This window comes from Xiphophorus maculatus, chromosome 7, assembly GCF_002775205.1.
Source record: "Xiphophorus maculatus strain JP 163 A chromosome 7, X_maculatus-5.0-male, whole genome shotgun sequence".
NCBI lineage: Eukaryota > Metazoa > Chordata > Actinopteri > Cyprinodontiformes > Poeciliidae > Xiphophorus > Xiphophorus maculatus.
This window is the reverse complement of record NC_036449.1, coordinates 2,795,371-2,809,696: the sequence shown is the minus strand read 5'-3', so window position 1 is coordinate 2,809,696 and position 14,326 is coordinate 2,795,371. Positions and strand designations below refer to the sequence as shown.

The following is a 14,326-nucleotide window of genomic DNA, read 5'->3' as shown; positions in this document are numbered from 1 at the left end:
CCGTTCTTCTGCTTTATTGTCTTTTCCTTTTACTCTGTCTCACTTAAAGCTTAAAGCTGCTAAGGCTGTGTGCTCATCTGCCAGGGTCACTTAACATCCATCACACTTCTCTTGCTGTTGCACGTACACTCCCATGCACACGCACACACACACACACACACGCACACACACACACACACACACACACACACACACACACACACACACACACACACACACACACACACACACACACACACACACACACACACACACCCTTCAGTGAAGGTGGGCTATAATAATTAGCCGCCGTGTTGGAGCTTTTTCTGTTGACAAAACCGTTCAGTCACAGTGGCAGCGTTTTTCTGTTTGAGGCCTGAAGTCACTTCGCTCATTAGGAGCTGACCCAGAATGTTACACAGAACTCGCTTTCCACTTCTGCTGTACCTACTTCAAATTAAAAACATGTACACTACAAAAACACGACATGTTCCCAAGTATTTTTGGTCTAGTTTTTAATGCAAATATATTAGTACACTAAACTAAATGTCTTCCAGTTCCAGTATTAAACGTTCATTAGAGTTTAAAGTTTATTGATACTTTGAGAATGTGCTCTTGCATTATTATGAAATTACCATTATGTTACCTGAAAATTGTTTCAAAACAATAATATTATCAATTATTGCAACAACGTCTGTGCTTTAAGGCAACTTTTATGTTACTTTTGTCTTATTTCAAGAGATTTGCTCTAAAAATTAGACCAAAAATACTTGGTAAGTTTTTTACAGTCTAAAATGTGTTGATTTTCTGTTCCAGCTTGATTTCAGATTGTTCTGATAAATCCACTTTGGTCAAGTCTGATTTCACAGGTCAAGTGATACTGATTTGATTTGCAAGTGAAGCAGCAGATGTTTGTAGTATAAAGTGTGTGTGTGTGTAGGGGGGGGGGGGGGGGGGGGCGTGTGTGTGTCAAGCTTTTTTCCTGTCGTCACTCAGCATAGTTCTGTTGGAGGAGAAGGGTGAGGGTCAGCGTAACCCTAACCCTTCGCTACACCTGATCCAGCTCTGTCCCACTCTTCTTCCCCAGTGCTCCACCGCCGGTTTCAAGGACCAGTGTGGGCTCCCCACTGTGGCCAAACTGAAGCAGTGCATCCAGAGCCTGGCTACGAGGCTCCAGAGCCCTGAGGGGGCCATGGGGGCCACCATGTTGCTGAGGGAGGGCTACCCCTGTCTGGAGCCTCAGGTCAGCCTGTCTGAGGCGACTCGGAAGCTTCTCTCTGCCTACGACACGGTCAGTTCGTCAGAACGCATCCATAACAACCCAGATCCTGCTTTTAATTCTGTCAGCTGCAAACAGAATTTGAAGAAAGTGTTTCTGATCAGTCTGAGGACACAAAGCTGTCAGGGTTTTGAGTTGAATGAGCTACAGTGGCCTCTGTCGAGGTATGTGCAGCCCTGTCACTCAGCTGTAATAAAACCAGTGACACAGACATTTACACGAGAAAAAGGGAAACAGATTATTGACAATTGTTGATTGAATTATTGGTCACTTTGAGGTCACACAGCAAACCTGCCACAACCGACCATTTAAATATCCTTGACTGTTCCCCGTTTTTACAGCCAGAAACTTGTTCTGTGTTTTGTTATACAGTGACTTTTAGCGTGGTGAAGAAAAACATTGCACCAGCATTGATAGGTAATAATAGTAAAAAAGACACAATTCCAACTGGTGCTTCGTTTTTGTTTTAAACTGTTATGATTCCAGTTTCTCAGTAAGGATGAAGGTTCTTACGTAGAATTGCCATCACTAATACAGATCGAAAGCCGCTTTGCAAAGATTTTTTATCTCCTCTGATGGAAAGAACTTTTCCACAGATGAAGGATTTCCCATCAGATTATTAATATACAGGGTTAAGTCCAGCTTTTTAAAGGTTGAGTCACTTTGAGGAATCTATCCATTATCCAGAAAGACCTCAAACCTTAAAGGGGCTGTATCACATAAAATCGACTTTTTTGAGCTTTACATCATGTTATAATGTTATTCTCACATCAAAACATGCCTGGAGAGTTTCTTTGATTATTTCATTCATGTTTGAGAAACCCTTTAATCTCCGTGACAACCATTCAGGTGTGCAAAATGCCTGAGTGGACCTTGCTCTGCCTTCGAGACGAAGCGGGGAAAACATAAAAAAATATATATTATAAACACATCATATAATCAACAGATGTGAAAACCAATAACAGACATTACATCTTGTTAAGTGGCATCATTGAAATCATCAAATATGTTCAGGGTTTCCCCCAGTATATTATAGGGCCTGGTGGCCCGCCATGCTTTACGAGCCTTTCTTGTTTATGTTTTTAGGAAAATAATAATAAATAAAAAAATCGCTTTTTTTTATTTTTATTTTTTCAAGCCAAATAGCAAGCGTCTCTGTTGCTGTGAGCGTTTCACTGGCGGAGCAGATTTATTCCCAAAAGATATGTTTATAGAAGATAGGTTTATAGTTTATGCATTTAAAGCAGGACCAATCACACCGCTGGCGCCTCTGCGCGTTGCCTCAAACGCTGCAACAGCTGGATGTCTTAAGTTACCTCAGCGCAGATTGCGCGCCTCCTTTCACTCAAACTGGATACAGGCTGACCTGTATTAATATTTACATCAACCCCCTGTGAGGAATTATGTTTCTTTCCAGAGTTTTTGATCAAGGTAGGAGTTTAAACCCCGCCGCGTTAACTCTGGGTGAGCAGCTCTACATGAACCGCAGGAATAACTCGTAGTCACGCTTTCAGAGGTTCGTTTAACGACTGGTGAGAATGATTTATATTTGTGGACAAAGAATTTTGTGAGGCTTTTCCATCTCAACACGCTGCCCAGCGCCCAGTTCTGTCTGAGCTGATAAAGTTTATGTCTGGTCCTGGTTAGTCGGAGCGTTAGTGGTTAATAAACCAGCGCTAACCTCATCATGCAGGTTCAGGCCAGTGAGGAGCTTTCACACTCGCCTCGTAGTCACGCATCACGCTGGTTTTATATTATTTTATTATTATTTTTCCAGTTACGAAGCATCAAACCATATCAAATGCTTTGTCCACTTAGACAGAGTTAATGTGCGCGGCCGTGCGGAGATCTGAGAAACTGGACCAACCAAAACAGTTTCTATGTCCCCTTGTTAGAAACTCAACAAACACGAAATGGAAAAGCTACTAAAGCCACATTAGCAGCATTAAATTAAATCTCCCGTTTGTTCCTCATCTCTGCGCAGTGCAGCGGATTTAAGTCATGCAGGGCCGGTCCAAGGCTGTATGAGGCCTTGAGCAGAATTTGACTTAGGGGCCCCTCTTGCTGCTAAAAACATCAGCACCTCTAACAGCTTCTGTGTTACATTTAGTGAAATCTGGGAGAAGGGGAGTAGTTTTACTGGCCAACCTAAAAAGCAATGAGTTATAATTGCAGTTTACTAATTTCAGAGCTCAAACTCAAAGATTAAACTTACAGCATCAGACTGTTGCTATGGTAACAAAACAATTTAACTATGAATATTGTTCTTTGAACTTTTACAAAGTAAACTTACCAGCTGCTTTAAATCTTACATATAAATGTTAAACAATTTAAAATCTTTTAATTTATGTATGCTGAAACCATTAAATCAAATTTAGTAGCATTGATCATCTCAATAAACAAATGTTACATTTATATATCTGTGGTCTGTGTTAAAATATTAGCATTTATGGGCCCCAGAAGCCCTGGGGGCCTTATGGAGCTGCTGACTTAATTTGGATTAAATAAAAGTGCAAATAATTAATATTCATTTTTATTGTGTTTTCTGATTTGTTGTTTTTAAGACCAAATGTGGGTTTAAATATTGTTTCACTGGCGATGTTTCCCCGTAATATATAATTACCCAGTAATATTTTTACTTTTCCTGCCTACTTAACATCTTTTAATACAAAACCACAGTGAACCACCGGTTGACCACCTTGGCGCCCCGACCACCGGGCTTAGCAAGTTTTCTGGGGGAAACCCTGATGTTGGTCAATGGTCCATTCATAAGGTACATGTGTTACATCAGCACTTTGTTCATGGGAGACAGAGGTGGGCTGTTTCCAGCTAGCATGTGAACCTAGCCTAAGATCTCTCATAAAACCCCTCGGCAAAAAATTCAAACTGCCCCTTTTAGGGGCTTTCAATTCTTTTTAAAACTGTTGATCTCTGTAGGAGTAAAAGAGACTTTCACATCACATCACATCACATCACATCGGCCTTTCCCCACTTTTGTTAGAATAGTTTTCGAGGTTTGCCTAAAATGGACCTACAGAGGAATGGAAACAAGTAATCAGTTCCACAGGCTGCAATTTATTCCATTTAAGCCACTAAAGCCCCTAATTTGACTTTACTTTGGGGTCCGCCATGCTCCTAATGATGTGCTTGTTTTCTCAAGCTCCAGCAGTCTGACTACCAGTCACTTTAGCTAATGACAGCCCTGGATTTGTTTTGAATGAAACGTTGCTGGAACCAAAAGCTGAATGAAACACATTTTTATCATGGCTTTTAGAAAAACACTTCACCCTTTCACACACACCCCCGCACACACACACACACACATTCTACAATTCTTTGGATTTCTTGATTTTATGTTCATTCTTGTTGCTGGTTGATTTAATGGGATCAGGGTGGTGTCATGCATGTAACAATCACCCACATACTTCCTCTCACACACCCCCACACACCCCCGCACACACAGTGGGACTGCCAGCTGCACCTCTTCCTACTCCCTCCATCTCCTGCTGCAGCTGAGTCTCTCCCACCTGTTGTCAGTTATTCACACCTACACACACCTCAGAACACACAGAGCTTCTCTTCCTGAGCAGCCTGCTGTAGCTGCTCAGTTAGCAGTGTGTGTATGCGTGTGTGGATGTGAAGCCAGGAGGTCAGTGTCAGGAAGCAACGGCTGGTGTCACCTGCACTCTTAGAAAACAACTCTTCACCCTTCCTGAGTGTGCTGGATTACTGTCTCCTCCTTTGTGCATGGGTGTGTGTGTGTGGGTGGGGGGGGTGCCAGAACTTAGTCTTTTTATTTCCGTCCACAAAACTTGGTTAAGGCAAGACAAGTTTATTTCCATAGCACCATTTACGGCATTCCTAACCGATGATGGGAGAGAAAGTAACACATGAGTATAAAGGATAAAAATGTTAAAAATAATAACATATTTGTCCGGGAAACAGAATAGACTTCACATTCTTGTTGATCAATGAAGCGGGAGCTCTGAATCAACACCAAACTAAATGTTCTGTGAGCTCAACCTCGCTCTCTGCTCTCCTGTTCAGATGATCTCCGCCCAGAAACAGCTGATAGAGAACGCAGACGGTGTTCAGGAGAGGATCGACCAGGTGCACAGGGAAGGTAAAGTCTGAAGACATGAAGCTCTGCATGTATCAATACCCACAGAAATGAGTGGGTCATGAATGTATTAACTGCTCTGCTGGACAGAAGTGCAGTAAGTGCTGTAGGCATGTTGCATGTTACTGTTTACATCTGGAAATTTCACGCATGCACAATTTCCGGAAGGCAAAAAGACGATTTCTTTACGTGCCATCCATAGCCGGGCTGCTGCAGTGGAACAATGCTGTTAACAAAATGAAACCTGGAGAGGTAGGTGTTATTCATTTAGCGCAGTGCATCACAGCAAAGGGCAAATAACACAGAAAAACCATTTAAGAACAATTCAAAACCACTCATATTCTTCTTTTTTCTGTCTCTGTGTCAGCTATGCTACACATAGACTCGTTGACATAGTAACTGACTGACAACAGTCAATTGATACATTTATAGCAATGTTGTCACAAGTGTATCAGGAGTCTACACCAAAAAACACGCAAACATTTCCCACACAAAGAACAGAACATTCAGTCCGTCACAGTTTTCAGTTTTCAGTCTTGATGTTTATTTTGCGATTATTAATAAGTGATCTCTGTGGTAGATTAGCTAATTTAATCCCCTACTCAACTGCTAATTTGTCAGAGAGTTGGTGTGAGGATCACCTTTTTTTTTAAAAATTGATCCAAAACTAACAGAATTCTGCAGCACATCTACATCTGAAGGTTATCAAAGTCAAGCTAGCATAACTGACCTCCCCTCTTCCTCAATATTTATTTTAATGAAAACTTTTTCCTGACCTTGTTATCTAGTTGTCATAGTGTTGACAATTAGACGCTTTTTTTATATGTCATGCGTACATTTAAGATTTGGCGCATTATGTTGACAACTATATAGCTAAAACCAGTAGCGGTCATCTCATCGTTGGCCTCCAGCAGGAAGCTGGGGGTCGCCACGCTGCGTGTGTGTCGCCACGCTGCGTGTGTGTCGCCACGCTGCGTGTGTGTCGCCACGCTGCGACTTGTCCATATGAAGCTCCATCGCCTACTTATTCAGTAGCAACCCTGCAGGTGCTTTTAAACCCTGTCACTGATCACTGCTGACCTTTGACGACCAATGCAAATTTCAGAAACATTAGCCGTTTCCTATGACAACGCACCCATCAAGACGTGCTGCTGTTATATGCGTACGTTATTTTTGTCATTATCTGTTTGTGTTTGTCAGGAATGGACCTCCATGAGGATCTGTCCCGGCTCTGTGAGAAGGAGGGGCTGAAGGGACGGAAGATGAACAAGGCGGTGGAGAGTTTCACCTGGAACATCACCGTCCTCAAGGTACCAGCACACAAACTGGGAGGAGGGGAAGCTCAGTCTGAGTGGAGGGCTTAGTGCACCAGCTTAATACACGATCAATACACAATGAGTTCCTGTGTGCTTCATTACTCATACACTGTAAAATCTGGTTAGTTACCTTAACTTGTTGCCTCAACATTTCTTCTTGAGTGTTATTGTTTTCAGTAAAGTAGCTGATTGAGCACGTTAACATGTGCAATTTCAGTGAGCATAACTTAAGTTAGCTTAATAAATACACGTATGTTGCAGTTACTTAAACGACACCCAAAGCTTAACTTTTATTATTATATCTTCATTTTTTGACTTGAAACTGTTTATGTAATAAGAAAATGACTTCATCGAAACAGTTTCTGGCTCCTGCTTTCTATTTGTTTCTCCTTATTGTGATGTGGACACTAAAAGAGCGCCACCTATCTTTATTAGCAATGTAACCTAAAAACATTAACTAAAATTACTTGCTGTAATTACAGAAGCTGGAATTTTTGTAAGTTTTAGTAACTTGCTACATAAAGTTGGCAAGCTACTAACTAAAGGTGCCAACTAAACTTTAGTCAGTAGCTAAAATTAGTTAACTAAAGTTAGCAAGTAACAAGCAGCATGTCTGTTAGGCACTTAAAAACTAGTACTAAATAAAGCGCATGTTTATTCTGTATTTTCATTAAATCCACACATTGTAATCAAGGTTCTGTATTAACTGCAGTAGAACAAATTGGATTTATTCAACATGAGCTCAGTTAAATCATGACATAAATACCATGGGAGTTTTTATTTAAGGTTATATCAGGAGAATTTCATAGCAAATGGCAGATGGTCTAACTGTGTTGACATGGAGCAGCAAGAAAAATCTATACTTACATGAAGAGAGCTTCACTTTAGTTTTTTACACACATGGAGAGAATTGTTGGTTCCCCTCTGGAAATGACCGAAAAGACCCCAGTGGTGACTGAAGTAACTGGCAAAAGTAATAACAAGTAAAACAATTACCAAAAATGAACCAATGAAAATCAGGCATTGTTTTGAAATATGGTTCAGAAGAATCATTAAAAAAGTAAACTAATGAAACAAGCCTGGACAAAAATGATGGTGCCACTAAGAAAAAAAAACAAACAACAAAATGATAATTTGACCACAGGAACATGTTAAACATTTAAAAAGTGACAAGTAGTCACTAGCTACGGTTCCATTACAAAAACTCACAAAACTTTGTCAATATTCTGCAACTTAAAAGAAAAAACAATTTTAAATTGCAATGTCTCCATTGTTGCAAGTTTGTTTTTGCAGTAAGTTGTTAAAAACATGGTGCGTCCCCATCCTCCAGTCACTTCCTGTTGTCGTCTTATTTGTGGTTTGCACCAGCAGCAACGTCCAGTTGTTGATCATGTGACTCATGCGATGGTAGAAATTGCTTCTATTAATGTTTTGCAAAATAAATTAATATTAATACAGCCCAAAAAAAAAAAAAAACACCTCATCCGAACGCCAAAACTAATTAAAAATTAATTTATTGTTGAGGTTGTAGTGATGTGAAAGATTTATTTGTCTGATTTTAGCTTTTTAAAAATGTTTAATGTTTTGGCCCTGAGTGCTCTTGAGTTGATGATTTTGTCCCATTTTACAACAAGTTTGGACTCTTGCCACTGTGATGGTCTGTCATAAAAAATTCCCCAAGACTTTAAAGTTTGTGGTTATAACAGAAAAAAATGTGGCATTTGTTTTTCGGCAGATGAATTCTATTCCTAAGCTCTATATGTAGCACCTCTTTGCTGCCAGCTGAAACACCAAATGACAAATGTACAAAAATATGGAGAGGCTGAAAATTCAGAGGCCGGTGGAAATCAAAATAACTGAGAGAAGAAGTGACAGTTGCTCCTTATTTTGCTTCCCGTGGCAGCGTAGAGCTGCATGTGGTTATTTCTGTCAGATAAGCGTGAAATGAAATTTGTGAAGTTCCCCTTTAGATGTTGTGGATGCTGAAAATACTGCTGTTGGAGGCACACTGATATATCCTGGTTTTGCGCGCCTGCAGTAAGCCTCCTCTAATCTCAGTGCTCCTTCCGCCACGTGCATTTTAGGAACTGAGAAATCCATCCAAATATTCAGCTCAGATCCAAATATCCAGGTCACAGTCAGGGAGGCTGAGGAGAGAGAGAGACAGAGGAGACGCAAAATGGATGAAGAAAAAGCTGCAGAAACAACTGGTGTGCTGCCTCCAAGTGGTGGCAGAAATAGTGAGGCAGCACGAGATCAATAAAGTCACGTTTGATTGTAGTTGCTGAAGACATAATCATTAAACATGTGGAGGAAGATGGCCTGGTCAGATGTGACCTAAACTGAACTTTTCAGCCTACATGTAAATCCCAGTTTGACAGAAAACTTGACGATTTCTCCTGAATGCACCATCCTGACTGTGAGGCCTGGATTGTTTATCGTAATCCAGGCCTCACAGTCAGGATGTGCAAAATAAATTAATATTAATACATGGATCGTTTATCGTAACTTTCGTCATTTAAGGTGAAAAATTTCTTGTCTTTATAAGATATTTGATTTATTGTTGTCACAATAAATTCCAGTAATGGAAAAACAACAAAAAACACAGTCTACAATGTTTTTACTTTCTCATCTACGGTTTGTTTTTTTTATCCACTAGAGCAGTGGTTCTCAAATGGGGGTACGTGGAGGTACTGCAGGGGGTACATGAAGCTTTTCAAAATATCTTTAAAAAATCTGTAGGCTCCTCATAATAAGTCTTGGGAAAAATTATTTTGTGAAAAGTTCGATAAAATATAAATGTGTGTTCATGCACTGAATTTTATATTCAGTATTTAGTTTCAATATCCTTTAAAATAAAACGGACCCCCCACCAAGTTAGTTTGACCCACGGACCCAGGGCACTTGTCGTTATCATGATTACACTGTATCTATGGAGACGTGGCTAAAGCATAGCAGCAATGCTGCTGAAAGTATAGATAAAGTGAAAAAGAAGGCACTGTACCTCTTTTTTGTTCCAAAAATGTTTTGCCAGTGTCAGGGGGTACTTGACTAAAAATATATTTTTAAGGGGGTACATCACTGAAAAAAGTTTGAGAACCACTGCACTAGAGTATCGCTAAGTCTCAGTGAATTAGAGATTTATTTATAGAGATTAAATACAGTTTCTATACAAAGTTAGTGACATAAATCACATTTTTTTCAGAATGTGGCTTCCTGAAGAAGCTTGTTTCGAGAGCAGCATTTATTTTTGTGGCGCAATGAATTCAGTGCAGTGCAGTTACCTGAAAAAGAAATAATACACATTTTTTTAATCATAATTTGTGATGTTATCTCGATAATACTACAAAATATCATAAAATCCTTAGTCCATATTACCCCCCTTTATGGATCACCATCCTGTCTGGGTGCTTCTATGGACACACAGAGGTACAGTGGGATGGTTCATATCACATCATAATCATGACAGAATGTCCTAGTCAAGGTCCAGACTGAAGTCTGATTCAGAATTTGTGGCAAGATTTAAAAATTGATCTGTTAAACACTCTCAAAAAGTAATACCGCATATTAATTGAATTAGTTTAACATTTTTACCTCTAAAAATATTGAGTTTATTTTAATGCCCTTAAAGAGGTTATAACAAAGCATTCTTAATAAGTGATATTTTCAACTACATCTGAATGAACCACCTCAGTCAAATTACTACATTAATTAAGTAAATTTAACTAAAATATTAAGTGAACCAGACTGAAAAGCTGAGAGGAAAGTATTAAAGGAAATAGATAAGTTGAGACACATGTAGGCTGTAACTGTAAAATTACCGACTAAACATGTTTTAGCAGCTAATTTTAATACTTAATTTACTATATTTGACATTATTCAGTTAAAACACACAGTATGACCAATATATCAGAGAACATGAAAAATATTACATAATTGTTCATATAGAAAATGTAATTTCTTTCTATCTGCTGTCCAGATGCTAACAAGGCAAATGAAGCAGCCTTGCTAACGCTGGTGATGCATGAATGACAGTTTAATTGAGCATGCTCACCTAAATATTTCTGCCATATTTACAGTCTTTGAAATATTTATTAGAGTGTAGTTGTTATTATCACACTATATATATATGAATATGATGTTTCCCAGTTTTGTGTTTTTCTTTTTCTCTCATTCTTGCAGCAGATTTTTAGGGTGTTGTTTTTCATTCTCTCTATCCTTCTTTTCCTTTCCCCTCACCTTTCTCTTTTCTTTTCTTCTTTCTTTTTCATTTCAGTTTTCATTACATTAAAAAAAAACTCAAACAATTTCCAATAAAGTTTTATATCAGAACTTCTCTAAAATAATGATCTAAGTCATTTTTGTTAAAAGTGTTTTTCTCTGTCCAAGTCATCTTTGGGTAAAAATAAAATAAAAACAAAACAAAAAAATTACTTTTGGCACAAAGTAAACCTGCGTGTGTGTTGATAGAACACATACACCCCATCACACAAATAAATAAATAAAAATTGATGCTTCCAGTAGCTCTCCTTGCAGTCTGACTTAAAATTATGTCATCTTCCACTTCCCTCCATTAAATACACTGATGTTTGTATTTGCAATGTAACAAAATATGAAAAAGTCAAAGACTTGTGAGTCATTTTTCTCAAACCAGAGTTGAGTCACGTCTCTGTGTTTCAGGGTCAGAGCGACCTGCTGCGTGGAGCTAAGATGGACTCCCTGGACGCCCTGCGGCAGCTGGCTCTGGCCTGCGAAGCCTGCGGACTCACCTCCTCCTCCTCCAACTCCTCCAACAGCTTCTCCACCGCCGAGCTACACTACTCCTCCCACCTGGCATCGGGGCGACGGAGCAGCACGCACGGCAACGGACGCGTCTGACACCCACATTTAAACACGTCGATGAAAAGAAACTCGTGAAGGACCCGGGGTGGGGTGGGGTTTATGCTTTCTGGTGGAGTATCCCTTTAAGCCGTGTGGTAGACTGAAGCCTTACTGTGGTGGTGATGGGCCGGCCAGCAGAGGTGGAGCGGTGATCAGGTCAGGGTGTTGGAGATGAATGTAGAGCGGCCTCAGCTGTCCAGATCTACCTGTGTGTCCTCACTGTGTTGTCGATGTGAGAACAGACTGAAGACTTTCACTGCTCAACTCATTCACTCGCAGGTTTCTGCTTTTGTTGGTACCTGCAGTTGATGCGTAACACTGAGAACAAAACCCAGTTACCGACATGAACATTAACCATTAGCTACATAACTAACCCTCTCTGTTCTGTTAGCATTTCACTGAAATGAAGGCGAAGCTTTCAGGTTTACAGTGCCTTGCAAAAGTATTCATGTTCCTGTTTTGCCACATTCCAGCCACTCGGATGCGTTCTATTGGGATTACACCGGACAGAACAACACAGAGGATTTCATAATTGTGAAGTGGAAGCGCAGACATTCAAAGTTTCAGATCCAAAGTGTGTGTTGGTGTTCAGCTCAATGTTGACCTTTTGGCTACATCATCAAGTATTCAGCAGTGTGTCTCTACCAGCTTTAGGCATCTAGACTAAAATTATTCTCTATCTTTGCAAAATGCATGAAGCTCAGTCAGATCGGACGTCCCACTAAAAGAAAACATCTAATCCACAAGACCATGTTATTATGTAGGTGGTGTGTTTAGAGTCATTTACAGTGTGGGGTATTAGAGTACTGATCAAAAATGCATACATTTGCAAGGTACTATATATATTTATATATTCTCCTAAGCATTATGTAACATATCAGGAATCACTAACAAGGTTTGGAGAATAACTTAAATTTACCAACAGGCTCTGAAGGCATCATCTGGGCTGTTGGTGGATCAGTCCACCTCTTCATGAAATCATTTCGTGGTTAGCCAGAACTGCAGAACAACATGTCTGCCGCAGTGTGTGTGTGGATGGTGTGTTACCTCCGGCCATGTTTCTGGACCCATGAGCCGACGTGAATCATGCTTGCGTCTTTTTAATGCGGTAACTTTTCTACTCTTACATTGTTGTGCTTTGACCAAACTCGATTCAGAACCAAACTGAACCTCACTCTAACACGTCTCTGTGGACCAAATGATCGTCACATTCCAAAAATAGAGAGTCGCAAAGAAAACAGCAAGAGGAAGTCGTGTCCAAAGTGCGTACCTGGAATAAATTATGTGTTGTTCCACAATCTCAGTTCAGTAACGGTACAAACCTGGCCTTCCAGCGTATGGAGGTGGTGCAGGTGGGCGCTTTTTGTAGTTTCTTTAAGACAAGTATCACAGAAAATGTTAAGTGTACACAAAGACTTGTTTTCATTAGGCTTTTTTCTGACTTTACAAACATCCAGTGACGATCTTTTATAAAAGTTACATACTTCATATATAAAGCTGCGGTATGTAACTTTTAGAAAGGAATGTTTTTTTTTACTTATTTCTTGAAGCTATCACTATAGTCTGAGATGGACAATGTGTGAAAACAACTATTCTCCTCTGCTTTCTTCCAGTACTAACAACAAAAAAACACCACTGAGCCAGAAACAACCAATCAGAGCCAGGAGGGGGGTCTCAGTGCTGCCAATCACTCTAGTGCTCATCCCCCCCTCTTGCTCTTTGCTAAGCCACAGCTGCTTCATCACAACAGAGCCTGCCACCAATACTAAGGCTACTTAGCATGGCCTCTGGTGATGGCGGATAAACAGTTTTTCTGTAACAGTATGTTGTTTTTCCACCATTACCACACTGAGCAGCGTACAGGAGGATGATTGACAGCACTAAGCCCCTCCTCCTGGCTCTGATTGGTTGTTTTTGACCAGAAGAGGTGCATTTCTGCAGACCATGATAGTAGCTCTGGGAGGAGAAGGAAGAGCTCAATTTTTTTCACAGATATTTGTCTCACAACATAAAGTCATGACATGGTGACAATTTTAATAAATATGGAAAAAAAATACATTTTGTAAAAGTTAAATAAATAGCTTTAGGGGAAATGTAATCATGTAAAAAATTACATGATTAAATTACTGTTGTGCAAGTTCAAATGGTGGAACTGCAAAGATTTTGTGTGGAAGATGTTGGGTTTGTTTTAAACGGCCATGAAGTCGGTGGCATTTCAAAGCAGACAATTGTTTTTAAGCCCTGGGCTGAAACAAAACACCCAGGACGACCGCCGCTCTCTCCATCGCCTCGCTGCCTCAGGCTGAGGCGGCAGAGACTGAGCTGATATGCTGACTCACAGCCACCACATGACTCTGACCCGTTAACGTGTGTCTCTGTGTGTGTTTAGGAAGCTTTTTAACCCTCCCGCGGTCGTAAGAGATGGGATCCATTTGACACCGCAAGTTCTTTACCCTGTGCGCGGTCCAGCGGGGTGGCACTGAACGTGCGTGCGCTTTTACACATCGCCTCCTGTAATTCGTGCCAAGACGGCGAGGAGGGTTAAAGCGGAACGCATACAACGGAGGCAGAGCAAAGGTGACAGCAGGAAGAAGGCGATGGAACTCACTCTGGATTAACTTCTGCTGGGCTGTGTTGGACTGCAGGTGGACCTGCAGGGCTTCATAATTGGTTGTGAGCGGTAGACACAGTGACAGTACCTGCTGGTTCTGGTCTATTAATACCATCCTGACTCACTGGAGGCCTGGGGTC

General features: G+C 40.5%; 1 protein-coding gene across 1 annotated transcript in view; it reads left to right on the top strand.

Moving 5' to 3' along the window:
• The window catches only part of plcl1 (phospholipase C like 1 (inactive)), a 158,801-nt gene extending 145,285 nt beyond the window's left edge, over nucleotides 1-13,516 (top strand). The window contains exons 9-12 of the mRNA XM_023336621.1: nucleotides 1,067-1,270; nucleotides 5,306-5,381; nucleotides 6,579-6,688; nucleotides 11,375-13,516. Of these exons, the coding sequence (XP_023192389.1) occupies nucleotides 1,067-1,270; nucleotides 5,306-5,381; nucleotides 6,579-6,688; nucleotides 11,375-11,572 (588 nt within the window). The 3' untranslated portion in view covers nucleotides 11,573-13,516. The remainder of the gene's footprint in view (nucleotides 1-1,066; nucleotides 1,271-5,305; nucleotides 5,382-6,578; nucleotides 6,689-11,374) is intronic.
• The last annotated feature ends 810 nt before the right edge of the window (nucleotides 13,517-14,326 follow it).